The 25,270-nt window shown below is 47.0% G+C and overlaps 1 protein-coding gene across 1 annotated transcript in view; it reads left to right on the top strand.

Annotated features, from left to right (window-relative positions):
- Positions 1–25,270, top strand: part of CFDP1 (craniofacial development protein 1) — a 68,834-nt gene that overhangs the window by 19,270 nt on the left and 24,294 nt on the right. Inside the window, exon 5 of the mRNA XM_075510510.1 lies at positions 1,495–1,596. Coding sequence (XP_075366625.1) covers positions 1,495–1,596 — 102 coding nt within the window. The remainder of the gene's footprint in view (positions 1–1,494; positions 1,597–25,270) is intronic.

Below are 25,270 nucleotides of genomic sequence, written 5' to 3'. Positions count from 1 at the left end.
ATCCGCATGACTGTCACCAGTTTGAAAAGCATGTGACAATGCAGGGGGAGAAATGGGGTTAATCTCCTCCTGCACTGGCAGAACAAGGCTGAGCAGGAGGTGTTCAGCACAAGAATTTATTATTTCTGAACATGCCTTTTCCACTGTATTTGCTGTCTGGGGAGAAGGAGGAAGAACAGTTTCCCTTCCCTAACCTCTTCTTCAGATGCTGATTCACTGTCAGGACGGGGATGTGTGTGCACTGGTTGTGTGCAAGTGGGATTTCAGGGCATCGATGCCTCTGGGCTTAACAAATAACTCCGCAGTGCTTTCCTTGCCACCAACCCAGCAGTAACCCAGCTGGGTTTGCAGGTCCTCAGGTTTCTCCATGTCCATCAGCCAGTTTCTACGTGGAAGTTGCAGGGTCAGGTTGGTGAGTAGGAGACAAGCAGCCATTAGCCTGACTTGTGACCAGGGCAGATCCTCTAACTGAGGAGGCTTTCAGCCTCTCATCGGCATGTGGTCTAGACTGGGGACGAGCCTGCCCACCCTTGCTGGCAGCAGATGCAGCCAGAGGCCCAGGCTGTGGGAGGGTAGGATGGAAGACTGTGCCTTCTGGGCTGGCCGAGCCATGGGCCAGGCTGCCTCTGTGCCCACAGAGCTGCAGGGCCCTGGAGAGGCTCACAGGCTTGTGCCCCAAGGGAGCAAAATTGTTAGCTTGGCAAATGGGCAACATCATTAAGAGCCACTGAGAGCGTGAAAAGCGTGTTGCTGGAGGCAGGTCATTGTAAATGAGGGGGCTAAAGTAGCTGGGGTTTTCTAACAATTAATTATTGAGTGGTTTTCTAGAGATTATTTCTCATGTTTGTAATTCATTCCCTGCTGTAGATGCCATATTGATTTATAATTTTTTGAAGTTCAATATTTTGCACCCTCAGGGCCTCAAACAAAAATTAACTAGAAAATGAGAGCAGATTTCTGTGTTCTGCCTTGTCAGAGCTTTCTCTCCCGTTCCCCATCCCTGGAGCCAGTTTCTGTGCTCTGGTTTGGGTTGCAGATGTTGCCAAGCCCGTGGGCTGTGAGACGTGGGTGGTGGAACAGCTGTGGCAGAAGAGCTGCCTCACTGACCAACAAATGAGGAAATCAAGAGCCCAATTAAGAGCCTGGAATTGCCCCCAGTGACCTGAGCAGAGTGTTCAGTAGCTGCTAGTGAGACAGGCCTGTTTGAATGAATAAGCATTCCTGTCCATTTGAAGAAAAAAAATCCCCTCCTCCACCAGCTCTAATTAGCTACTCTTTTCCTTTTTTTCTGCCATGAATGTAGAGGGTTTGTCACTGGAATGAAATCTTAACAAGATGCATGTTCTTCAGCTTGCAGCTGATGGAGGTGATCTCTATGCAGGTGGTGTGGGGACTCCTGTGACTGTTTTCTGTGTTTCCTTGCCAGGTCTTTGGTTTTGCTGTTGTGAGTATGGCTCTTCCTTACCCTCTGGTTAATCTTTTTTCCTCCAACAGAGTGACTAAAGAAGTGGACTCAACCTCAAAAGAAGCTAAATCTTTTCTGAAGCAGCAAGAGAAATGGCAGTCAGCTCCAGCTTCCCTCCCGACAGTCTCTGGGTGAGTATGTGGTTTCTCTGCCCAGGTATGGACCCTTAGTGAGAAAGATGGCACTTGAGTCTATATAGGCTCTGTGGTATTTAAGCTAATGGGTATTTGTTTTCTGTAGGATTTCAGTGGGCACAAGACTAGGCCTGGAAGGTGTGATGATTTGGGGGGGAGGGAAGTGGGGGAAGCAACCCATGAGTCCCAGTGACTCATTTCGTAGGTTCACGCTTGAATTTCTCAATCCTCATAAATAATTCATCCTAGTAAGGAAATATTGTTTTGAATGTCTTGAGCAGCCTGATGAAACTGCAGGTAGCCAAAGAACATGCCTGAGATTGCTTGCAGTTCTTCTGAAAGATGCTTTTCTGGACTATTAGAAGCCACGACAGGCTGGGCTGTGGCTTATAAACTTTGGGGGAGCATTTGAATGAGAGATGCTTCTGCCTCTTCGATGTTCTCTAGTATCATTTTGGTGTGGATTTGTCACTTTCTGTTCAAGCTCTAGCACCTAATTCTGAGATTATCATAATGCTTGTCAAAGACACAAAGAGGTCAGGTCCCCTGTGTATCTGACATGCCACTCGGTGTGGTTCTTGATGAGCTTGGGAGATCACCCGCTTCTCAGAAATAGACGAGATGCTTCTGTGTTCCAACAATGATTTTTATTTAAGTCAGTCATTTGCATTTATATTTGAAAGATATAAGCTGCATACAATTTGGTCACATAGAAACAAGCCCCATCAAATAAATACATTGTCCTTCCCATCTGCTGAAGAGCAATTCTCTAGTGTGAGTCAAGGCTGCCTTTCCCTGAGATAGGCTGTTATTCAGTTGCTCCAGCTGGATTGTCACTCTTTTTTCCAGCTAAGTGTTGCATAGCTTGTAGTTAGATCAGGGTAGTGAAAGCATAGTGTGTGTGTGACTCTTGACAGCTGCTGTTCCCTGAGATGAATGAATGCATAGATGAGCATAGTCTTGTTGCTGTTGTTCATGCCGCACAAGGGTTTGTCCCTGCAGAGCTCCTTAGTTGTAACCTAAGTGTTCTGTACAGGGTTTTGTGCTGAAAAAACTTGCCTTGAGTTGGACTGGCATTCTATCTTCAACTTTGCCAGCCACAGAGGTGGTTCAGGTGGCAGCTGAAGCTAGGGAAACTCCTTGTCATGCACACTGCTGGTGGTCCCATGTCTTCAAACCTGCCTTCCAATTCCACCCGCAAATGCCGTGCTGCTCTGAGTGCAGACAGGTTTGGTAGCTCACTGGGAAAGCCCTACGGGCTGCTCGCTTTCCTGCTCTGCCAGGATCTGTGTTTCCTCCTCTATTGTACTGGCCCAGGGGAGGAGGTGGATGGCCAGCGGGCCTGCACAGCCTAGTCATTACCAAGGTGCGTCTGGCAAGGTGGCTGCTTGTGCTGGAGCTCTGATTGCTCAGGAGAAATAGCCAGAGCCTAGTTTGAAGTAACGCTGCAGATACTTGAAGTGAAGAATCCACATCAAATTTGGAAAAAATGGAACAAAAATTAATATAAGAAATAATGAGCTCAAGGACTTCTTTAACTTTCCATCAGTGTGATTATTTTGGAAGCAGCTTAATTAGGTTGTTCAGCTTGCTGATGTGTGATGTCCTACTGACAGTTGCTTGCCCAGAATATGAGGTGGCCTGGCTGTGGGGAAGGGAGGGGGAAAAATACCCTGGGATTGTATGTCTTGCCTTCCTTCAGCGCAACAAGCCCTGATGCATTGCAGCCCCATGTGCCTTACCTTTTGCAACCTGCTGCAGAATATCCTGGTTTTGTGCAGTGATACTATGGCAGTGGTATTTTGCTCAATGTATGGAACAGCCCAGTGCTCTTTAGAGTTTAGCAGGAGACTGCCTGGGCAGCCTGGCCAGAATGTGCCCTCTGGTCTGTGAGTGCTCCAGGGAGTTTTCTACCTTGGGATAGCGTCCAAGACTGATCCCTGAGACTGCCAGTGAATGCGCTTGCCTTTGGGCTTAGGAGATTGCTTCCAGCTGGGAAGTCAGCCGGGGTATTTTCAGGTGAGAAAATTACTAACAGGCTTGCAGTGTTCCTTAAAGCTAGATGCAAGTCCATTATGTTAAGAAAATTACAAAGGTCAGGTTTTAGACCTGGAGCCAAGCTATTGTCCAAGCCCTGCTTCTCTGGAGCAAAGAGCCACAAGCCTCGGTGACATGTCAGAGCAGCACCTGTGGACTGACGGAGCCTGGTGTAGCCTCATAGTTCTTTGCTGGTGCCCTTTGGCTACTTAAAATACAAGTTTTGGGGGAGAGGGTGCATTTCTTCCTTGTGCATTACTGGAGAGCCCCAGTCTGGGTCAGGATCACTAGAAGGCAGTGAAAAACACGTGATTCAGGATCCTAGACATGCCTGTGGACACCCACCATGCTGTAAGCCATTGTCAGCCCTCAGGAGCTTTGTCAGCTATTTAAAAAAAAACAAAAAAGAAAAGCCTTGCCCTGTGTGCAGGGGATTCGAGCAGCTAAGAATGGCCTCTCCACCTGGCTTTTCTTTCTTCACCTTACAAGCAACTTGCATTATTTCTGGATGCAGCCAGCCTACCCTGCATTTATTTAATTTCCCTTTTCTAAACAGACAGAAGTAATCCAGGAAAGCAGTGGTCACAAAACCAAACATCCGGTTCCACATCTCCATGTTACAAACCCTTGCAGCCTAAGTGGTCCAGGGGAAGGGATGTTTGGGGCTGAAAGTGCATTTCCTGAATGTGTTTAACATCCATACCGGATGTGCTATAAAAAGCTAGATTTGTGCTTGTGAGGGACGTGGGGGTGGTTGGAGGAGAATAACTTAAACACTTGGCTGTAATTAAAGCCAGGAGTACAAAACAACCCACCCAGTTCTCTCAGCAGGCTTTGCTAGAAAGGTCAGAAGCCCTTGGTTCCCAGGGATGTGATGGTTTCCCAGCCTTCCCACTATTCGCATTGTGTCCTCCCATGACACCCAGCTAGGCAGCGATCTGTCAGCAGTGGGTATCGGTTTGCTGGAGGGGTTTGGGGTTGGTACTCTGTTCCAGCAATGTTTTTGTAGTGCTCTTAGGTTGTGTTAGGCTCTCACTGATGCTGTCAGAGGTATCAGGTGTGATGAGGGGATCCACTGATCCCTTCTAATTTGCTGTCACAAAAAACGGGTGGAATGCTCCCAGTATTCAAAGAAAGCCCTTCACCCACCCTGCTAAGCCTTCTTGTCTGTCTTTGTGTTTTAGGGCCTGTTTCCTATCTTTACCACTGCTCCAGGGCCTTCTGGGGGCAGCAAGAGTAGCTCCTGCCTGTAAGTGCATGACCTGATGGAGGGGTCAGTCAGCTCTGTGGGCATCCCTGGTGCTCCGAGACCTGCTTTCTGCCCCATCCCCAGGCCAGGCAGGACCCGCAAGCTGGGTCCGTCATCCTCTGCCCTAGTAATCCTGTTTTGCAACCACCATTTCATATTTAGAGGATGTTAAAGCAAATGAAATCCTCCACGCAGCTTACTGCAGAATGACTGTGTGCATGTACTTGTGTGTGTGTGACTTGAGACACACCGGGGGGGGTGAGCTACAGGCTGGGAAATACCTGCACAGACCTGAGCCCTTCGGCAGGAGCAGCTGCGATCTGCCCATCAGTCCTTGACGCTTGTCAAAGCACAGCAGCATTGCATAGGCAACAGTGCTACTGTAGCAGTCCTGGAAATGAAAAAAATGTATTTGGTGGATCTTATTTGAGATTCTCCTCTAGGCAGCTGTTTCTACATGGCCTGAACAGGAGCCAGGAAGAAAAAGGGAGGTTTTTCACTGACTTTTGTTCTTGCCTTTGCTTATTACCAAAACCATTTGTAATTAAATGTGGACTTGCTCACTCAGCCCAGCTGTTGCTTTTCTGTTTGATCCTGTCTGAAATTACAGTGGTTGATGTGTGACGTCCTAGGCCTTTTCATGCCTTGTAGGCTGGTATAAACACAGGGTAAAATTTGCCTTTGAAGAAAGCAGGCACCACTCCCATGGAGTTCAGGAGGTGTGGTGGCTTGTCAACCCCCAGGCTGAGTTTGGTCTGCAAGGGTTTGGACCTCAGTGCAAGACCCAGCAGGAAGAGGCACTGCAAGAAAGCTCTGACCCAGAGACACATACTTGCCCTGAACAAAGCAAGCAAGATAAACTCTAGCATGTTCATCATAGATGCTTTTCTCCCCTAGTCTACAGTAGAGCAGTTCACATGGACTGACCATTAAATGGTGTGAAAAGCTTCAGGCCTTTGCTTTTAGAAGTCATTTACTCTGCTGCATGCTAATGTTGCAGTAGAGGGACTCCAGCAGGAAGACATCTGTCCATGACTTCTCTCCCATCTTCAACGTGCAGGAGGAGGAATGGTGGCAGTCTTTGTGGGAGGATATGGATGGTGGGAGAACCTGGAGCCTGTTTGCAGCATCCTGACCTGTTACTGTAATTTCTAAGCTAACTTTCCCTCCAGCCCGGCTACTCCTAGGAGCTGCTTTGCATCCAAAGATTTTTCTTGCAAAAGATGCTCTTTCTGCATGAGTTGGCTGGAGCTAGCTGGATCCCTTTGCTGTCATGACCAAAACTGGTTACTTCAGATCTTAAGTGGACACTGGTGAGGTGGGCACAGGCTGTCAGCTTCTGTAAACCTTAAATGATCTAGAGCAAGTGCTGCAGCACTTGCATGCCTCCACAGAGCAATTTCATTTCACAGCAATCCCACAGGCTTTTTTTCTTCAGAAAGCAGTTATTTACGGTCCAATTTCAGCTCAGCATCAACTGCAAGCAGTTATTTAGCTAAAACTCTTGCACATTTTGCTTGTATGGGCTGAACAAGGATGCAAATAAAGTAAGTAATCAAGACCTTTGGGGGAGGTGGAGGTTTTTTCAGTAGTCACTTAAGCAATTGAATAGCTCTGTTCTTGCTAGTGATTTCAGAGTTTCTCAGCTTTCTCCTGCGCTTCCCTTACTGTGCTCCAGAGAGTGCTGTTCTCCCAGATGGAGAGATCCAGCCCCTTGCACCATAGCCAAATGTCTGGGTGTGAGTAGTACATGACATATTTTTCTGTGCACAGCAAGATGAACCAGCCAGGGGCAATATTCATGTGCCCTAGAGCTAGTTTTACTTATTTCCTATTCGTATACTTTGGTTGTGAAAGATTAAATGTGGTGGTAGCTGTTCCAAATGAGTAACTTCTCTTCAGGTCTTAGATCCTTTGTTGTTTTTATTTTTGTTTTAATTATTCATTGTTACTGTCTGTCTACTGGTTTATGCATATCCACTCCTTGAATTAACGTGGTAATGAGGCTGGGTGATTTTTTGGAGTATCTTGGTTTTATTGCTAGGTGGACTGAAATTAATTACCCCATGGGGATCGGTGTGGAAAGGTGTTTGTATGTGCGGGGAAGGGGAGCTTTGTCATTAGGAAAAATGATGGCTGGTTCAGTATTGAAGAGAAGGGTTTCCATCAACCATAGTAAATAAGATGCTGATTGCTGCACACTTCTAAAGCATGCCAGACAACCTTATCCTCTGAATATCTGCCTCCCCTCTTGAAGTCAGCATGGACTGAGGCTTCCAGTGTCACACGAAATCAGACCCCTTGTAGAGCCCACAGCAGTGAGGATGCCGATCTCTGGCTGGCGCAGGTTTGGCAGCAGCAAGGGGACTGGCTTGGGCTTCGCAGCCCAGCTGAGAAGCAAAGTAAGTCGGGCTGTCCAAGCTGTGAGCTGTGGCCGTACCGCCATTGGATCCTGTGCTAGGGAGCTGACCACTACCTGCAGACAGGCTTATCCAGGGCTGCAGTCACCTCTGAGGCTTAACTGGGGTGGGAGAGCTCTGCTATTTTGGGTCTTTGCCCCTTCTCCAAACAGTTCTTGCTCTTGAGCTTACGTTCAGTCTTTTCCGATAAGAAACAGAGCTCTGAGTGTGGGAAGTCTCATACCCACTCTCCCAGACTCAAAGCAAAACATGCACTAAACATCCTTCTTTTAAACTAGTCTCTCAGGAGCAATCCTTTCTTGTTCTCAGGCTAAATGAGTCAATGCCTTCTACCCCCAGTCTCTATTTTGCAATAGAAATGAATGAGATTTTTTAGCTTCATTCTGTCCTTTCCTGTGGCCATGCTAGCGAGTGTGTGGTTGCTTTTGCTTGGGGCAGTGGCATCTTATTGGAAAGAAGTTTAGCAGTGCTTGTATGGCTCTGTGCCTTGCTTCAGTCCTCTGTCGTGATGTGGCTAAGCTGGAGCCCCAGGCCGGACTAACTGGGATCAGCTGTTTCTTTTTCTAGTCTCATTGGAGGGTCAGCAGAATGGAATCTCAGCTATTTGAGGACTTATATTCTCTAAAGCATCTGTCTTAAAATACAAACAACCCCCCACCAGTCTGGGGCCTTTGATAATTCCTCAATGAAAGTTGTGGGGCAGTTTTCCCTTAGGGCAGTACAGGTTTTATGAGGCTTATTTTCATTTGCTTTCATCTCTTAGATCATGAGCATTTCTCTTTCTCCCTCTGATAAAATGATTGAGGAAATTAACTGCTAATGGGGAACAAAGCCAGATGTATTTTTATTCCAGACCCCTTGCAAGGCTGTGGAGGGAAGCCCTTGCATCTTCCCATGCTAGACTCAGTCTGGTTGGAGTGAGAGGTGAGAGGGGCAGTCTTGCTTTATGGTTAAAGCCCGAGATTGGAGGTGGATGCTAAGAGCTCCTGTTCCCAGCTGTGCCATGGCTTGGGGGTGTGTCTACCAAGAAGATTGTTTCCACTCCTCTTATTTTGCTTTTATAGTGCCTCCTTGCATATTAACTGAGCTGCACCATGTCCCTTGAGTGTCTCCCCCATACCAGATGCTTGTTACATCTTCTTGCTTTCCCACACTCGTGTTCCTCCCTTTTTCTCACGTCAAGGAACAAGTTCAGCTGAATCATTCTTCATAAAATATGAACCAGCTAAGTAAGGCTGGAGTGGCAGTCAGAGCAGAGCGATGCTCCCTGCTTTCAGGCAGTCTTGTTGCCTCAGGCTTTTTGCATACTAGTGGCTTCATTCATGGAAAATCACATACTAGTGGCCTCATTCATGGAAAATCAGCACACCAATATTTTCCAGCACATTTGTTAGCCAAAACTTTGATCTGCACGCTAGGTTGTCAGCCTCATGCAGGACTAGGCTTAGAAAACAGGCATGCCCAGTCTGGCTGGCTTGATATCAAGATGTGAAGTCAAGCGATTAGGGTTAAAGTTGCCAACTAAAATGGTGGCTTTCTCCCTTCCTGTCTTAAAGGAGATGTTGGTGTGACTCTGAGCTCTTGAAGGGTGCGTGGTCTCTCTTCAGAGCTCTGACCTCTTTGGATGGCAGCAATCTCCGTAACTGTTCTTTTGTTCGTTTCAGAAAAAGCCTGAGAGAGGCTAAGCAAGTGTCTGCCCCGGCCATGGGGATTTCCTCTGCCAGTTTCTGGCTGTGAGGATGGTTAGCATGGCTGGGGTTCACTTTGGCTGTTGCTGTCCTGGCGTGGAGGTGGCAGACCGCCCCAGTTCTTGCACTCCCCTTACTTATTCCTGCCTGAAACCCTGAGCCTCAAGTGAACTAGTGCACAGGCTGAGCTGAAAGGGCACCTTAAGCAAGCTCCAGACTGTCTCAAGCCCTCCAGGGTGCTCTAATCCAGTCTGCCAAGCCATGGAGGACTTTATTTCCCTATCCAAGGAGGTTCAAAGCCTTCCTGATGCGTTGGGTTACAGCCCAGTCGGCTTTGCCCCAGAGCCCTTGCGTAGCACTCTTCAGAGCGAGTGTGGTCCTTGGGGCAGTTGCTGTACTGAGGGACCCTCTGCAGAGGCAGATAACTGGTGTTGCGTCGGCAGCAGCCGCGCAGACGTCCCTCTGGGTGCACGAGGACGGTGTGAGATGCTCTTGTACCCGCTGAGGCAGGGAGCAAAGTGATTTATTTGAAGTTTCTGTTGGAGACTGCTTGTTTTTCTGGAATCCCAGGGGAAGATGTATTTTGTGCCCTCTCTTCTCTGTTCTCATAGCATCTACTATTGATTATTAGCAAATAATCATGGATATATGAGTTTGATCTGACCTTGTGCAGTAGCTTTTCATACTCTTTCAGGAACTCTTTCAGCGCTGTTGCTATAAGCCTCCAGGCAGCCAGTGGACAATACAGACGCCTGTTCATCACCCGACTGCCTGGGTTTGAGAACAATGATGGCATTTCTTGAAGTAACAAGTCCTGGGCATGTGCGGGGTTGGATTGTAGCACTATTTTTTTTTCCCTTAAGCTGCAGGCTTGAGAGCAGCAGGCTGGGTTGCAGCACCCATGAGTGCAAGCGCAGGGACAACCTGCACCTTTTGGAAAAAACTCGCCAAAAGAAAGAAAGCAAATGGCTGTTCTTCAGCTGCTTGCCTGTTTTGCTTTGTGGTTGAGTATGTGTATGCTATGTGTCACCGGTATATGTATGCTGTTAGGAGGTTGGTTGAGATGCTTGTTTGGCAGCAAGGAGGGGGTTAAAGCAAACTCGCAAAGGCTGGCTGATTGCAGCTCATGGCTTTCATAATGCAAAGCCGGTGGGAATTCAGCCGAAGGCTTCATCTCCCCCCCCCCCCCCCCCCCCCCCCCCCCCCCCCCCCCGCTGCTAGAGGCAGGCTAACCTTACTGATGCGTCAGGAGCTGCGTCCCTGCCAGTATGCTCACACAGGGAAGCTCTGCAAAAAAACCAGCAGAGGCATAAGCATGTGAAAGATGAGATTATTAAACTTTCTTGGGAGAGCGCTGAAAGAGTAATTTTCCAGTGTGGTCATGCTGTTTCCTTACACGATGGCTGGTATGCAGCATGCCTGCCTCTTCATCTGTGACCTGCAGATTTCTCATTGCAGGATGGTTGAGGAAGCAGCTGGTATATACGATATCTCTAACTCTCTGGAGAGTGGTACGCAGGGACGTCCTTGGCTTTGGATGATGCACAACGAAGGCCAGAAAAATGTGAAGGTGGTTCAGCAGTGGTTTGTACAGCACCCGGCACGCTGACCTGTGCTGCAGCCAGGAATGGTTCCTGTGATATACACCCTGCTACCCAAGGTCTCCCTCTCACCATATAACGCACGTTTTGCATTAGAGAAGTGCTAAACAGACAATGCAGCCCCGGGCCTTTTGTTGTGCAGCGTTCACTTTAAGGACAGGCACCATCACGGTATTTTTCCTAATGTGTAAAATCCCTTCTGCCTCCCTGCTGTTTGCAATAACCCTTTGGAAAGCTGGAAGGGCTCTCTGTTTCCTTTCCCGCTCACACGCGTGCACTTGCGAGCCTTGCCAGCACTGTTTGGCTGTTTGTGTCGGGGGGGGGATTTTTTTTCTACTTTCCCAAGTCAAAGAAGAGTGTGTAGCGTTTGTTTTGGAAACAAAACCACTTCTAGAGAATTACATGGCCTCTGCAAACAGATCAGTACAAAACAGGTCATGTGCTTTGGGCCGACTCTGAAGACTGTACAAGATAGCGGTCTCCTTCCTCGCTTTGTGGTTTCATGGCCACTGCATTTAACAAGGACTCTTAAGAAACCTTTGAAGGAGTAGTATATCATCAGCTTTACTAGTCCTACAGGACAGTCAAGATGCTTAGCGACTTTCCCCTGGTCAGTGCTGTGATTGCAGGGCAGGGTTTGAATCTTTTATGGGGGTAGAATATCTGCACTCAGAAAAATGGGTAGGGTTTTTTCATACTAACTTTTCTTCAAAGCCTTTGGGAGTAAAAGTGTTGGTGAATATTAGTAAGAGGCTGTTGGTCATAGCTGTTGAGGGACACTACAGAGCTGACTGTCTTCAACTTCCTTCATTACAAACAAATGTCTCCTGGAAAAAAAATTGCCTTCTGCCTCCTTCCTTTAGCAATGGGCGAGCTGGATGGGAAGTAGGTGGCACTGCTGTTACAAGGAGTGCTTTCCTGTCTCTGCGTGGCACGGGGATCCTTTGGTCAGCTTTGATACCTTCCTGCTCCACAACCTGCCATGCTCATGTTGTGCTGGGTCAGTAGGTATTCATGCTGCATTATCCTTAGCTGCTGAAGTCATCTTTAACAAGTATGGGACTCGGTGTCAGGTCTGGGGTAGCTTGGGAGGGACAGCATTGGCACCGCAGACACCTGTAAACAAATAAATGAGTGTCATCTTTGGCCACGGGATTTCTGGCCACGCTCTTCCTTTCGGAGGCAATGAGATCATATGGACAGGACTGAGAATATAAATCCATGCAGGCTCTGCCACAGGTTGTGGAAAACCTTGAGTTCAGTGTCCTGGGGCTTAAAACCCAGGCAGAAATTGGCACATTTCCTACATGTGCTCGTCTTTGTGCCAGAGCTTCTGCTTCGCTTGATGTATGACAGGCTGGCAAGGGGAGTGGCTGGATATCAGCCATTGGAGTCATGAAGTCTTCATTTTCTGTATCAAACTTACAAACTGAGGGAGCTTGGGATGGTCCTGGAAACTCCCAAGTTGTTCTCAGTCTAAGATTCTCAAAGCAAACCCTGCAGTTGTCTCCTGTTTGCTGTGCTTTTCCTCCCCCTTCCACACCTCCCGTGTCGCATTGTAGCATTGATCATATCTCCATATCAACCAGTTAGCATATCTCACTCTGTGCTGGGTGTAACTTTACTACAGGGCACAACCCTGAACCAGAAGCCTGGCAAGGCAAGCCAGATTGGCTTTCCAGCAATCCTGTTCTCAGGGTGACAGGGAAAGCTTTGAGGGTGCCTCTGCATTTGTTGTTGGTGGATTGGCTTCATGGTTTACAGCTAGGTATAGTACATGGGAGGAAAAAGCCTTCACAAGATGCAGATTTATTGCCACTACTTGCTCTGTAGGACAGATGGCTCGTGGAAGAAGGTCTGAGCCCCTAGTGCTGTTAGAAGCCCCAAGAGTTCGGTAGCTGGGATTCAGTGGGGTGAACACTAAACCCTGTTTATGCTGGGATAGGGACTTCAGTCAGCTCATATACTTCTTAGCCAGTAAAAGTGCAGAGTCTGAAGTCACTCTAAAAGATTGTTTCGAGTCAGATCCATGCCTGAAATGAAAGGAGGGCTTTGAGTGCAGTCTAGTCTTGTCCATGCTGGCAGACTAAACCATCACAAACTTCTCAGCCTGAAGCAACTTTGGGCAGTATGTACAGCTGCATTGGGAACACAGCGCCTTTACAAGCCCACCCTTGTCCTCTTGCTGCTACTGGGTTTCTTTGGGGAGCAATGAAAAAATGCAAACCCTCAGTGCCCTTTCTTTGCCAGGAGCTGTGCTTTGCAGGAGAGACTCTAGGCTCTAGCATCATTCTCTAGAGAATTTGAGCAATAATAGTGGGTTTGTGATGTATGCTGAAGGTACCGATACTGTTACTGGAATAGGTGGAAGAAGTTTGGGACCAACTGTCCTGTTTGTGTACCCCCCTAGAGATGCCTTTTGCCTGATCCTCATCACTGCAGTGTGGTTAATGTCTTCATCCTGACTGTTAAACGGAGAAGTGAAGGCACCAGCAGGCTGGCTTGCCTGAGGTTACCCAGGAAGTCTGGCAGATGAGGTTTCCCAGATCTGAGGCTGATCCCAAGCTTCTGGATTGCCTTTCTTGCAGTACTCGCTTTCCGTGTAGCCTTTGTGTCTGTTGGGTTAAATGCTGCTGCTTTTAAGTGAAAAGTCTGGTTGTACGGGGAAAGAGGTTTTTAATAAAACAAAAACCAAAAAACCCCTGTCCGAATTGGACATGCCTGATGTGGCAGGCCTGCAAAATAGCTCCTTGGTCAACTACTTTCAGCTACAACCTCTGCCTGACTGCTAGAGCTGAGGGCCAGAAACAGTCATGAGTTCATCTGGCCTAAACTCCTGCATGGCACACTTCTCCCCAGGCACCCCTGTGCCAAACCAGTGGCCTTTGTTTGGCCTTTCTGGTAAAGGATTTTAGCTAATCTGAGTTGAAGACCTCAATAAATGAAGACTCTTCTCCTTTCTCTGAGGTTAATTAACTGCGGTAGCTAATTGTCAAACAAATTGTTTGAAACAGTTACAAATACGCCAGAACTTCCCAGAATACAGCAAATTGCCTGAGCTCTGCTTTTGTGGGTTTTATTTAGATGTCACTAGGACATGGTTGTGTTTATGCCTGTTTAATTCAGAGGAGTTTGCTGCTGCTCCTCTTGCTCTCCAGCTCTCTCTAGGTGCCTGTCTCTGTATTTGAGGATTCACAGTGGCTGATTTATGACATTTACCAACTTGACCAAGGGCAAACTCCAGAGCCGTATAGCTGTGATTCATCTTTCCTCCTCATACATGGAGATGAATGTCAGGACAGGTGTCAGCTGTCTGGCCGATGCATGAGGAATCTGGTTTTGTATGTGCACCTTGAGCTGAGAGTACATGCATGCATGTTTTTACTGTTTGTGATAAACCTGGAAACGCAGATTGTGTTGGAGGAAGAGGGCCTTTTGGTTTTAAATATTGATACCAATATAACAGGGCTGTGGCTGTGACAGTCTGGGAGCCTTGAAGCATTAGCTCAGAGATTGTGCTGAACGCCATGGGGAATTCAGTGTTGTGCAAAATAAAAGAAAGAGCTTTGCAAAGTGATAACATGCTTCAGATGCAGAAATAATGGATTAGGTCCTCTTGCGTCCACAGGCTGTGGACTTGTGGGGCTGAAAATGGGAAAGGAAAGATTCAGACTGAGTCTTAGGAAGAGGCCTCTGACAGGGTTTTTTTTATTTACTTTGATTTGTGATGTAACTGAAAAGAAAGCAGCTGCCCAGAAACCTAGGCGCCTGTGGATTGATTGCTGTGGAGGAAGAGGTGAAGACCCTGTTCCTTGGAAATGCTTGAGGCGTGGTGAGTTGGACGTGGTAGGTCATCATCATCTCTAGAGTCTCAGTTCAGAGAGTACCGAGTAGTTCTGCTGTGTGGTTCTTCAGCAGCTAATTAGCTGAACAGTCATTCAGAAGACACGGTAAGGGCTGAGAAACTTTTTAAAGTAACTCTTGTTCTCATCTCTCCGATCCTTTTAGGACTTCAAGCCACATGTAGAGTTAATAAGCAGTCAGAACGTGCTGGGTTTCTTGTGTGTGCAGCTGCCCCTTCCCCAGCAAAGGACCCATCACATGGCTTGTGAATAAACTGTAACAGGGGCCTGCAGACCCCTGAGTTGGCTCCACGCAGGGCATACCTGCCAGTTCTTGGAGGGCTTACTAGCAAAGGCATAGCTTTATGCAGGCTGAGCTGTGCTGCTTCCAAATCCAAGCTGGCTTTGTGCCTTGCTGTGCCTGGTCTAATAAGCTCTCTCCGAACAGGATTTGCTGGGTAGTGCCTGTCGAGGCACGCAGACTGCCTGCGTAGCAGTGAGCAGAGGTCTGGCGCTTTGTCTGGGCATTGCAGCCCCCTTCCTCCCCAGTTGCTGTGAAGATGAGGAGCTCACTGTAGGATATTTTCTGCATCTCAGCACCAGCTTTTATGTTAACTCGTTGTAGTAAGTGTTGTCTACAACATAACTAGTAGTCAATGGTTATTTAATTTTTGCAGGCTGTTCCAGTGTAGGGTGTAGCTCTTGCGGGGAGAAATTTTCAGAATACAGGGGTAGTTGTTGATGAGGGTAGCAGAGCTCAGACTCATCTGGGCAAGGTAAAGCTGTGCAGCAGAGGACTCACCTTTTGTCCTGTGCCAGAGAGGTCTCAGCATCTGATGCATCAGGTAGTAGCATGGGAGCACATTGTCATGAGTTAGTGTGTGTGCCAGTTGCATATGCTGCCCTGTAGAGTTTAAGCACCTTAGTATGTTTAGTTGGTAAAGGAAAGGCAAGCTTCTAAAACTTTGGGATAATTGTCTTCATGTAAAAAAGCAAACCGCACTGAGAGGCTGTGGGGACAGGGAGGGGGATGGCAACCCAGTCTCTTAATTCAACTGAAGTTTCACTCAATGTGGAGAGAGTAAATGAGAGGAAGTTATTTTTCTCTGCCAAGTCCTTTATATAAACATAAAAGCTTTTCCTGGCTACTTGGAAAATATACTGTTAGCAGAGTGGTCCTGTGCATGACACTTCTTTCAGGCTGAGGCTCCACTGCAGCATCAGCCAGAAGATCTGGCCAGTGGCCGTTGTGTTCCCACTATTCCTCTCTCATCCATGCTTGTTGGATCTTTTTGCTGAGCTATTTCAGTGCACTAGCTGAAACTAGCGTGACTGCCAGCGTCGCATGCTAAAACAGCTCTGCAACAGCTGAGTGCTGGAGCCAATGTCAGGGAAGAGGTGGATGGGATTTAAATTGTGAAGGAACTTCAGTCTTAGTTAAAGATCTTAATCTTTCCCAAATGAGCTTGTTTTCCTGAGGCAGGAAAGGTACAGCGAGGAAGGATCGTTTTACACTTGAACTTTCATCTTTCCTTACGTGCGTGCTCTTGGGCAGTGCTAGAGACAAAGTCCTGGGTTAGACACAACCTTTGGACAACGGATGACTTGCAGTATCTCCTGTTCTGAAAGCTGCTCTACGTGCATGTATGTTAAGATATTAGGATAACGTCATCATTTGTTGCATAGAGTTGCAAGAAAAAATATTTCATGTCCCAGCAGAGCATTGCTGTGGTCACATACATGCAACTGCTAGTCCCTGTGGTCTTTGCAGTCATAGCTCACTCAGACCTATGACACTGATATAATTTTCTTCAGCTTTTTAATTAAACAGAGGCTTGAATTTAATATATTTCTTTCCACATTTCTTCAGAGCTCTTATGTTCACCCCCTCCCCCCACTTCAGCTTCCCTGGTAGATTATAGCCTGCTGGAAAACATAGAGCGCATTGTGAAGCCCAAAGCAAAAGCTGACTCAGTGATCCTTCCCATTTATGCTACCACTGTTCATGGAACAGGAGGTTAGCCTTAAAATACTTCTGCCAAAAAATACTGCTGCTGTAACGGAACTGGTGCCCATTTTATTAGCTGTTGCTGTGTCCTTTAACTTAGTTTTTTAAATAACGTAGTCTACTAGTGCCTTAACACTCTGGGAAAGAGGGGTTTCTTTTCATACGCTGGAATAATTCTGATTTTTCTATAAGACGCGTTTGCCATCTCTTCTCCAGATCTCTGGAGAAAGGCTCTGTCCTAGGCACAGCTCATGTTGCTACTAACAGTGGTCTCTGTCTGTAAAGGATTTCAGCTCATGCAAACTGAAGTCCTGGGAGCTGCTGTATGGAAGTGAATGAACCTTGCTTATAACATGAATGTCAGCACATGGGTATGTCTTTGCAGGTCCACCTGTGATCCTATAGATCAGGTCTTTCTCTGTCCCTAGGGACTTCTCCAGGTTGTGCTTGGATCTGCAAAGAGCCACCTGCTTTCTGCTGGGGACCGTTTCAACTCCTGGAAGCAGGATTGGTTCTGGAGCTGCCAAACCGAGTTCCTGCTAGGAGCATCTCCCCAGCTCTTCCATGCTGCGTGGAGCTGGAGGAATGTGTTGCTGCTCTTCTGTGCTTCCTCCCTTGAGGAGAGGGGGAATGGAAGTGGTGCTGGGTGGGTCCCTTTAGAGCAGGCCCAGGGCAATACAGGAATAAAAAGCCTTCCTTCTCATTCCCACCATCCTTACTACGTGGAGCAGATCTGTTCATGACCTCAGAGCAGATGGGTGTCAAGACCTGATCCATGTGCATGAGTGTGATCTTGCTAATGTGTATGAAACTGGATGCAAACACAGCAGCAATGTAGGACTAGCCAATGTAGTGAGGTGCTGCTATAAAGAGAAAAGTGAATCTCATCAAGTTCCTGTGTTCTCCCTAAAGCAATCAATGACAACTTGGGGTGATATTCCAGGGAGAAAGTGGGTTTTGAGGAGGGAGCTGGCCAGAGAGCAGTGCTTTGCATGACAGTGGTGGGAATGGTGGGTGTCTGTCATTCCCAGAAATATACTCAAGTGCCCTCTTTCCACCGGGGAATTAAGAAGTTATGCAGACTCGGCCTTGTTTCATTAATGGATTTAAAACAGGTTTTGGCAGAAGGCAGCCAAGCACATCAGGAATGGAACAGAAAATATTCCTCCCAAGTCCGAGAGCCTGGAAACTGCCTCTCACACCATCTAAAGCAAGTGACAAATACTGTTCTTATATTCTGAAATCTTTATGTTTTCTCCCTCCCCACATCCATCATGTGCATGAGTGCATAGGCTATTTATTAGCAAATTTAAAGCCACAGGCACAAAACTATTGTGGAGTCACCCTAGGACTCCTGCACTGGAGGAGGAACGTGTTGCATTAAAAGGTACTTACCAAAGCAGCTGAATTCAGTCTTGATTGCCTTGGCTACAGCTCCAGGTACTTATTCATATTTTTTCCTTTAAACCCTTATTTCTCCTCCAGTCTGATCTGCATTTTTGACAGGTGATTATTATCACTGAAAGAGCTGACAGCTCTGGTAGTCTCAAGTGCTGCAGAAGTCCTGGTGCTAGTTGTAATGCACACAGGTTGTCTTTGAATATTTGGAAAGAAAGGCTGTAGAAAACTTGCACGATATAAAGCTCATCTGTACTGGTGTGAGCAGGAGTGCTGAGCGCTGCTCTGTTGGGGCAGGACCTACCCTGGTCCCACAGCACCCCTGAGGTCACGGGGTGTCTTGGACCTCAATGGGGAGCGCTTCCAGTCGTGAAATCTGGAGCGAAGTGAGGCTGACAACACCTAGACAACGCCTCCTGTACGTGTTTTCAGCACTTCCCTGGCTCAGTCTTTAGTGCTGTTTTCTAACCCTCCATGTTTGGGGTGACTATCTCTCTCAGCTTGTCCTTCTCCCAGCTGGGCTTTCCCAGTGCCAGTGCACATGCCTGGAGCCTTACATCAATGACCCCAGCTTCTGGGTTTGTTTTTCACAGCGGGTGCTTCTTACAAAACTCATCTCATTAGCAGGTAATCTGTGACTTGTCTGAGTCCAAAGGAGAAGCTTGTCAGCATCAGACCCAAACCCAGGCTGTCAATGTGCAAATACCTTCCTCCTATACTGAAAGACTGTAGAGATGCGCAGATCAGTTGCTCAGGATGTCTCAGTTAAGCCATGTTCAGAGTTGGGATAACTCTACTGTACAGACTGCTGCAGTACTTCAAGACCTGATGTTGGGAAGAAGAATATTCCACCACGATGGACAATGGGAGTCCTGGTGGAAAGCCCCACCAAGGTTTGAACAACTAGGAAATACTAGGATTAAATGAATTTCATAAAGGGCCCAGTTTTAACACTTTAATATTAGATAGAGACAAAATTCTTTGTGGCTGTAGCTGCAGTTTGGCAGGGTACTCTTGCAACAGGGGTCACTACTTCTATACAATGCTAGAGCTTGTTTATCCTATTTTTACTATGAGTAGATGTAAGCTGCGAAAGTTGTTTTTCTAACGTGCTGTGACTCTGCTTGCTTCCCCACCCTTAGACTCCATCTGTACACTTCAAAATAGTAGGAGGAAGAGGGCAGAGAAAGAACAAAGGGTTATAATACAAATGGAAGGAAACTAGGGAAATTCAGGAGGAAATGGACAGTGAGAAATACAAAAAGATCCAGCTGCGCTGAATGTGTGGGGCGTGAGTGCACAGGGATGCTTTCTGCTTGGTATTCAGAGCTCAAGACCTGCATTGTGGAGCTGAACTTTCCTTTGAGTCAGTGACCTATTCAGACACCTAACAATGTCCATTATGTACAGTCAGCTTGTTTATGCCCAGTGCTGGGATTTTTTACCTTTTTTAAAGGCATAATAAAACACAATACCTTACTTGCAAAGTGGCCAGGCCTAGCTAGATTTTGCTGTGTGAGTGCTTGACCATCAGCTTTCAGCAAGCATCTTGTTACTTAGGAAAGATTTAAGAGCACAAACTATGATGACAAGATGCTGAAGGAGAACATCGGCTGGTGAAAACACTGTTCTTGGTTGACTGATAGCAAATGTCTCTTTTCAAAGGAATTGGGGGGGATGGGGAGGAACGTAGCAAGATGTGAGTCCCTGTCTCTCTGGAATTGTAGTGATTAAATTGGTACTGTGAGGCAGCCTGAAGAAGTAAGTCCAGAACAGCGCTGAGGCTTGGTGTCAGGATGGGACCAGCCTGCCAGCGATGCTCACACATCACTGGAGGGTGAGAGCAGCAGAGAGGGGAAGCCTGGGGAGCTGGAGGAGAACATCTCTACTGTGGAGAGGCAAGTGGTGCTGCTGCAGCCCATGTCCTTGCTGCAGAGTAGGTGGGGCTGTCAGCCCATGTGAGAGCTCTGCTTAGATTTGTTCTACAGCTGCAGAGAAACCAGCTGCCCCAGGTTTAACACACAAGGGGATCCCCTGAGAGGCTTTGTATGCTCTCTGCAGAGTTCGGGGCAGCAGCTGCAGAAGTGCCTAAGCATGCTCTGCAGCAGAGATATCCTCTGCGACCTTGGGCAGCCCAAGGTTTTAGCTCTGTTACTTGGAAACAGCTCCCACCTCCACTACAAAATACAACGTGAGTTGTCGTTAAATCATGTAGTGGCTCTGATTAACGTGAGAGCTGAAGTACAGCTTTTGAGTTAGAAAGAATCCTGTACGATATGACTTGACCTTAGCCTGTAGTTTTCTGCACGAGGATGTCATTCTCAGTTGAGGGAGGTGCTCTTTAACCCAGCCCACCAAGAAGCAACTGTAAACAGTGATTGAAAGAGCTGGAGCTAGAAATAAGGTATATATTTCGTGGTGAGAGTAATTTGGGCATTGGAGCAAGTCTGCAGGCGATGCTGCATTCTCCTCCTATGTAAAGAGAAAAAGCATTTTGGCAACTTCCTTGTTCTGTCTTATGCCCTTGTTTAACCACTGCTCATTCAGTTAGAGCCACTTAGCAGCTTTTAAGACGTTTCTTTAGGGAGAAGAAATGAATTCTACACATTCAGGGAAACATCTGTCATCATTCGGAGCAGAAACTGTAGCTAATGTGGTCCCTGGAGCATGTGGGAGAGCTCCAATTCCTTACTGCCGCTATGCAGTCCCTTCTTGGAGAACGGAGCTGGCTGTGAAAGGTGAAGAAGATGGTTTTGCAACGTTGCCCTACATCTAGAAAAATCAAGCGGTGCCTCTTTGAAGCCTTGAACGTGTGTGCAGCACATGACAGGAGTGTTTTTATTTGTGTTTGTTCTCAGGAAATCGTGTTGCTTTGTAAGCTGAGCCTTTTAAGTGTCTTAAGTTTGGCACCTCAAGAGCTGGGCTCTGGCAGGCACTTCTGGAAGATGTCAGCCTGAGCTGTATTTTCCTGACTCAGATCCTTGCAGTAAGAACTGAGGAGTGGAGCATTTAAATAGTAAAGATTGAAGCTACAGTGCAGCTAGATAATGTCAATCTCATCATTGCTTTTAATATTCATTGCCAGCACAGAGATCAAACTTTGTCAGTTTTAAGTTAAGCAATCCTTAGTCCTAGTCAGCTTTTGTCTATGTACATGAAAGGGATGACTGAGCCCACAGCTGCTAAAAGCATCTCTCAATTACTTATATTTCACTAGGTATTTAAAGATTAGGTTGGGGTGTAGAGGATGAAAGGGTTTTTTCATTATCTGTTAATAAGAAACTTGTATTTCAGATATGAAAAAGACCAAAGACTGAAGCATCTAACATGCTCCTCTTTTCCCCGCTGCTTCCTCTGAGTGGGGTGGGGGTAGGGGAGCATGTGGAGATCCTACAGGGAATAAAACCATGTCCCTCTTGGTCTGCTGCTTACCACAGCCCTTCCCTGGTTCCCAAAATTGATGGGTAAGGATGTGCCGTGCTGGAGTTCTCATGACATAGCCTTGCTTGCAATGCAGGAGACCGAGCAGCGCACATGGGAATTAAATATATGGGGCTCTGTTGTTCACGTTTAAAGTGTACAAAGGGGAGGATGATCTCTTCTCTGTGCCTGTAATGCGAGAAGCTCTGAAAGATTCCTGTAGTCACTTGCTTTGGCTGTCTCTACTATCAAACCCTTTTTGGGGAAAGGATGTCTTCATTAGCTGTGTGGCGCTCCAGCCCTTCAATCAAAAAATAACCACCTCTCAGTTCTCCAGAAAATTATCTGGCAAAATCAGGGAAGACCCGATTAACATTGTCCTAAATGGGAAAAAAAAAAAAGCAAGCAGGGGAGAACAGTTTGGAGAAGGGCTTCCAACTGTTTATATTTGAAAATGTGGGAAAGGGGGGGAAAAAGGCATGGATCCCAGTGTAAAACAAACCCAGCAGCTTTCATGTCCCCTTTAAGGCAGACACATGTGGCAGGAACAAAGACGCTCCCCTTGCTGTAGCTGCATGATCATAGCAATGAGTAGCATACAGACTGCATTCGCACCAACGTGCACTCAGGAGAAGGGTGTGAATGGTTCCCACACAACCTTCTCAAGAGCAGCCTGAAACAGTATTTAACATCCTCCTGCCAGCTGTTCATCTTTACATTGGCAGGTTGAAACAAGTGATGGAGTTGCTTCAAGGGAATTTGCTGGTGAGCTGCTTGTGTATGGCATAACAGACTTAACTGATGTCTTGGGATGCTTGCTTTTGTTAATAGCTTAACTGGACATAGAAACCTCTGACTTAGCGATCAGTAGACTTGGGGGTGTGGGGGGAACTGGGCACACCAGATCCAGTACTCTCTATATCACCAGATGCACCTGGTCTGGGTGAAGAGGGTGTGAGGAGCTTCAGCCCAAAGTAAGGCAGTGTCTGCATGGTGGAGGGTGGTCAAAGTGCCAAGCAGCCCAGGCACAGCACTGCTTTGGGGATGCAGAGTGAATCTGTGCATCCCACTGCTGGCATGCTCCAAGCCAGCTTGGGTTTTCCATGTGGCTCTGGGTGCAGCTGCCCCGTGAGGGGTGAAGGCCTTGGGGAAACCCTGCAGCTAACAGTACCCTTTGTTATTTGTCTGATTTTTCATTTGGATTGTGCACTACCTGTATGTGCAGCTTGGCTGAGAACAGCACGGCCAAGCTGTGGAAGTACCGGGTAACTCAGCTGCGTGCCTAATCCACATCAGGGGTTTTCATTGCTGTGTCTTGATTCCTTTGCTTTTTTAGCTTATCCAGTTATAACAGCCTCAGCGCCTGAAGGCAAGAAGTGCAAGGTGAAGAGGAGGTGATCCTGGGTAGCTGGGTGTAGCTAGGAGTCAGTACACATCACCTCTCCTTAGCTCTGCCTCAGAGTTTGCTGTGAGACTTGACTTCATCTCTCCATACTGCTGTTTTCTCCTCCAGGTCCTAGGGTGTGCCTCATTCACACCTGTGGAGGGCTGAGGGGTTGTGGCTGTCGTCTTCTGGAGTGCAGCGTTGCTCTTTGCAATGGTTTAACCCTGAGATCTGGGTCACCTTTCCTGGTATATACAGAATCACTTGTAACTTAGGTCCCTCTGCTCATGTGTTCATGCCCCAGCAGTCCTTTGCTGCTCCTGAGTTTGAAAGAAGTGCTTGGTGCTTCATGCCTTCAGCTCAACCAAATGTGCAAGGTCAGGAAGCCAGCAGGGAAATTCTGCCTCAAACTCATAAAGCAGAGGAACCGGGTAAAATAAACGCTTGCCTTCTGAAGTGGCTATTTGGGATTGTACCGACGCAGACTTTCCCATCTGCTCTGTTCTCCACAGAGTTGAACACGGCAGGGTCTGCTCAGGTAAGCCCTCCACCTGGGAGATGTTTCTGTAGGATTTTGCTATGAGGGAGAAGAAAACTGAAGGGGTTTTTTATTCATAACATAAGAATCCTGCTTCTAAGATGTGCCTTTAGGCATATATTTAAATGGCAAGAGCTGTCAGTTTTTTCTTCAGTCAATTTATTATTCTTGTTGCCGCATTCAGGCAAAGGTATACTGTGAAAAATGATCATCTCTAGTGGCAGCTTCACTCCACAGCCTTTTGCCATTCAGAATTGGCCTTGTTTAGCTCTGCTGCTGACAAAGGGCGTTCAGGCAGTCTTGCTTTGCTTTTGTTACCTCTGTGTGGAGTCAGCATGGCAATGATAAGAGGAGAAAGTAAGCTTTGATTTCTCCTTGCATGTTGGCACCAGGTTGGCTGTCAGGCTTTGGGCATCTTTGTGTTCTCCCCGGTCTTCAAGGCAGGAGAGTAAATCACAGTCCCCAGGGTAGGTTTCAGCCTGCAGAGATGTTTGTGGTAACCCGTAACAGCAAGAGAATGGGTTAGTCACAACAGCCACACAAGCTAGGAGGAGAACTCTAATTTGACATGCAGATCCTTTCATATTGCCTCTCTGCTGTGCCCATGAGTTGTTCATGTTGTGTCAGGGGAGTGTTTTTCTGAAATCTCTAGTATTTCTGTTCTGTCAATACTGCTGTGCCGGTATTGACAGCTTTCATACCCTGCTTTTGCTGCTTCTCGGAGGATTGCACCAGTAACCCTGTTTTTCTGCAGCCTGACATCACACTGCACCTCCTCCAGCATAGAGGATTTTAGAGGGCCATTCACATGGTCCCTGGTCACAACATGGTCATTCAGAGTCCATGGACAGTTTAAGCCTTTAGTCTCCCTGCTGAAACACTTAGAAAAGGGACTCAGTGAAGAGCACTGATTTGGTGACATAAAACTTTCCATCAGACTCTCCAGGCTGGGTTGTGGACAACAGCTCTCCTCTACTCTTAACCAGCTAGCACAAGTCTCTTGTTGCAAATCCTGAATCACCTAGTGTCATATTTGATTGATTGTGGGAGGGGATGGTGCTAGCTTTGAATGAACTGCCAAGTCTTAAAATATCTGGCAAATTTCCCTCCTAATGCTCAAGTCCTGGGGGAAGGTGATCAGGTAAGAACCTCAGCTTTTGAGCAAGGAAAAGAAAGTTTCTGCCTCTAATGGCTGGAAGGAAAGGACAGCCACTCTGGCTGGCTTAACCTAAAGCTTAGAAACTAGGAGGCAAATTAATACTGTTTCTGGTTTTCTTCTTTTTCTGCAATGTCTAGCTCTTAAGCTAACCTCGACTGGAAGGGATGCAGAGGCTGACTCATGGCTTTTGAACACTGGGGTTGGCAGCTCTAGAGAAGAGCTCCCATGTGCATGTGCTCTTGGTTACACTGATGTCCATGTGCCTATGAAATTTGGGTGTGTGCTCTGGTTCACAGCGCTGCTTGTTACCAACATGTGGCTGGATGTAGGTGGCCTGCCCTCATCTGTAATTTGGCTGGTGCTAATACATCAACACTGCAAATCTGTCTTTAGTGAGCTGTTTCTTTTTCCCAGATGTATGATAGTGCATGTGGGGTTTAGGTATTTGGATCTGCAAGGGGAGTCACTGTTGGAGGATTGTAATTCACCCTGGTTTAATTACATGCTTGGAGACAAGGCTTTGTATTGAAAAAGTTGGGGCTTTTCTTTTGGCTTCTGAGTCCCTCCAGTCCCCCTCTAGTCTAAAAAAAAATTGCTTACAGTCAAGAATATTACTGTCCTTGTTGGGATAAAACTGCTGGGTGACTTGTAGATGCATCCTGGTCTTGCTAGTTAATGATGGGCTGAAAGAGTGGATCAGCTGGCTTGATTTAATAGCAGAAGTGGAGGAAAGCTGATGGTGGTGCATTTTTTGTCTGCAGTGATCTTTAGCTCAGAAGAGCACATCTCTGCTAATTGACTATTAAATGAGATTGCTTGCTGAGGTGTGCTGTCTTGCCATTCAATCCTTTAAGGAGTAAGTCTCTGATCAGCTGCACATAGGGCTCTTAAATATAATCTGCCTAATGACTGGAGGGCTTTGACCTT

This window comes from Mycteria americana, chromosome 8, assembly GCF_035582795.1.
Source record: "Mycteria americana isolate JAX WOST 10 ecotype Jacksonville Zoo and Gardens chromosome 8, USCA_MyAme_1.0, whole genome shotgun sequence".
NCBI classification, from domain to species: domain Eukaryota; kingdom Metazoa; phylum Chordata; class Aves; order Ciconiiformes; family Ciconiidae; genus Mycteria; species Mycteria americana.
The sequence above is the reverse complement of the archived record's forward strand: the minus strand, read 5'-3'. Positions and strand labels throughout refer to the sequence as shown.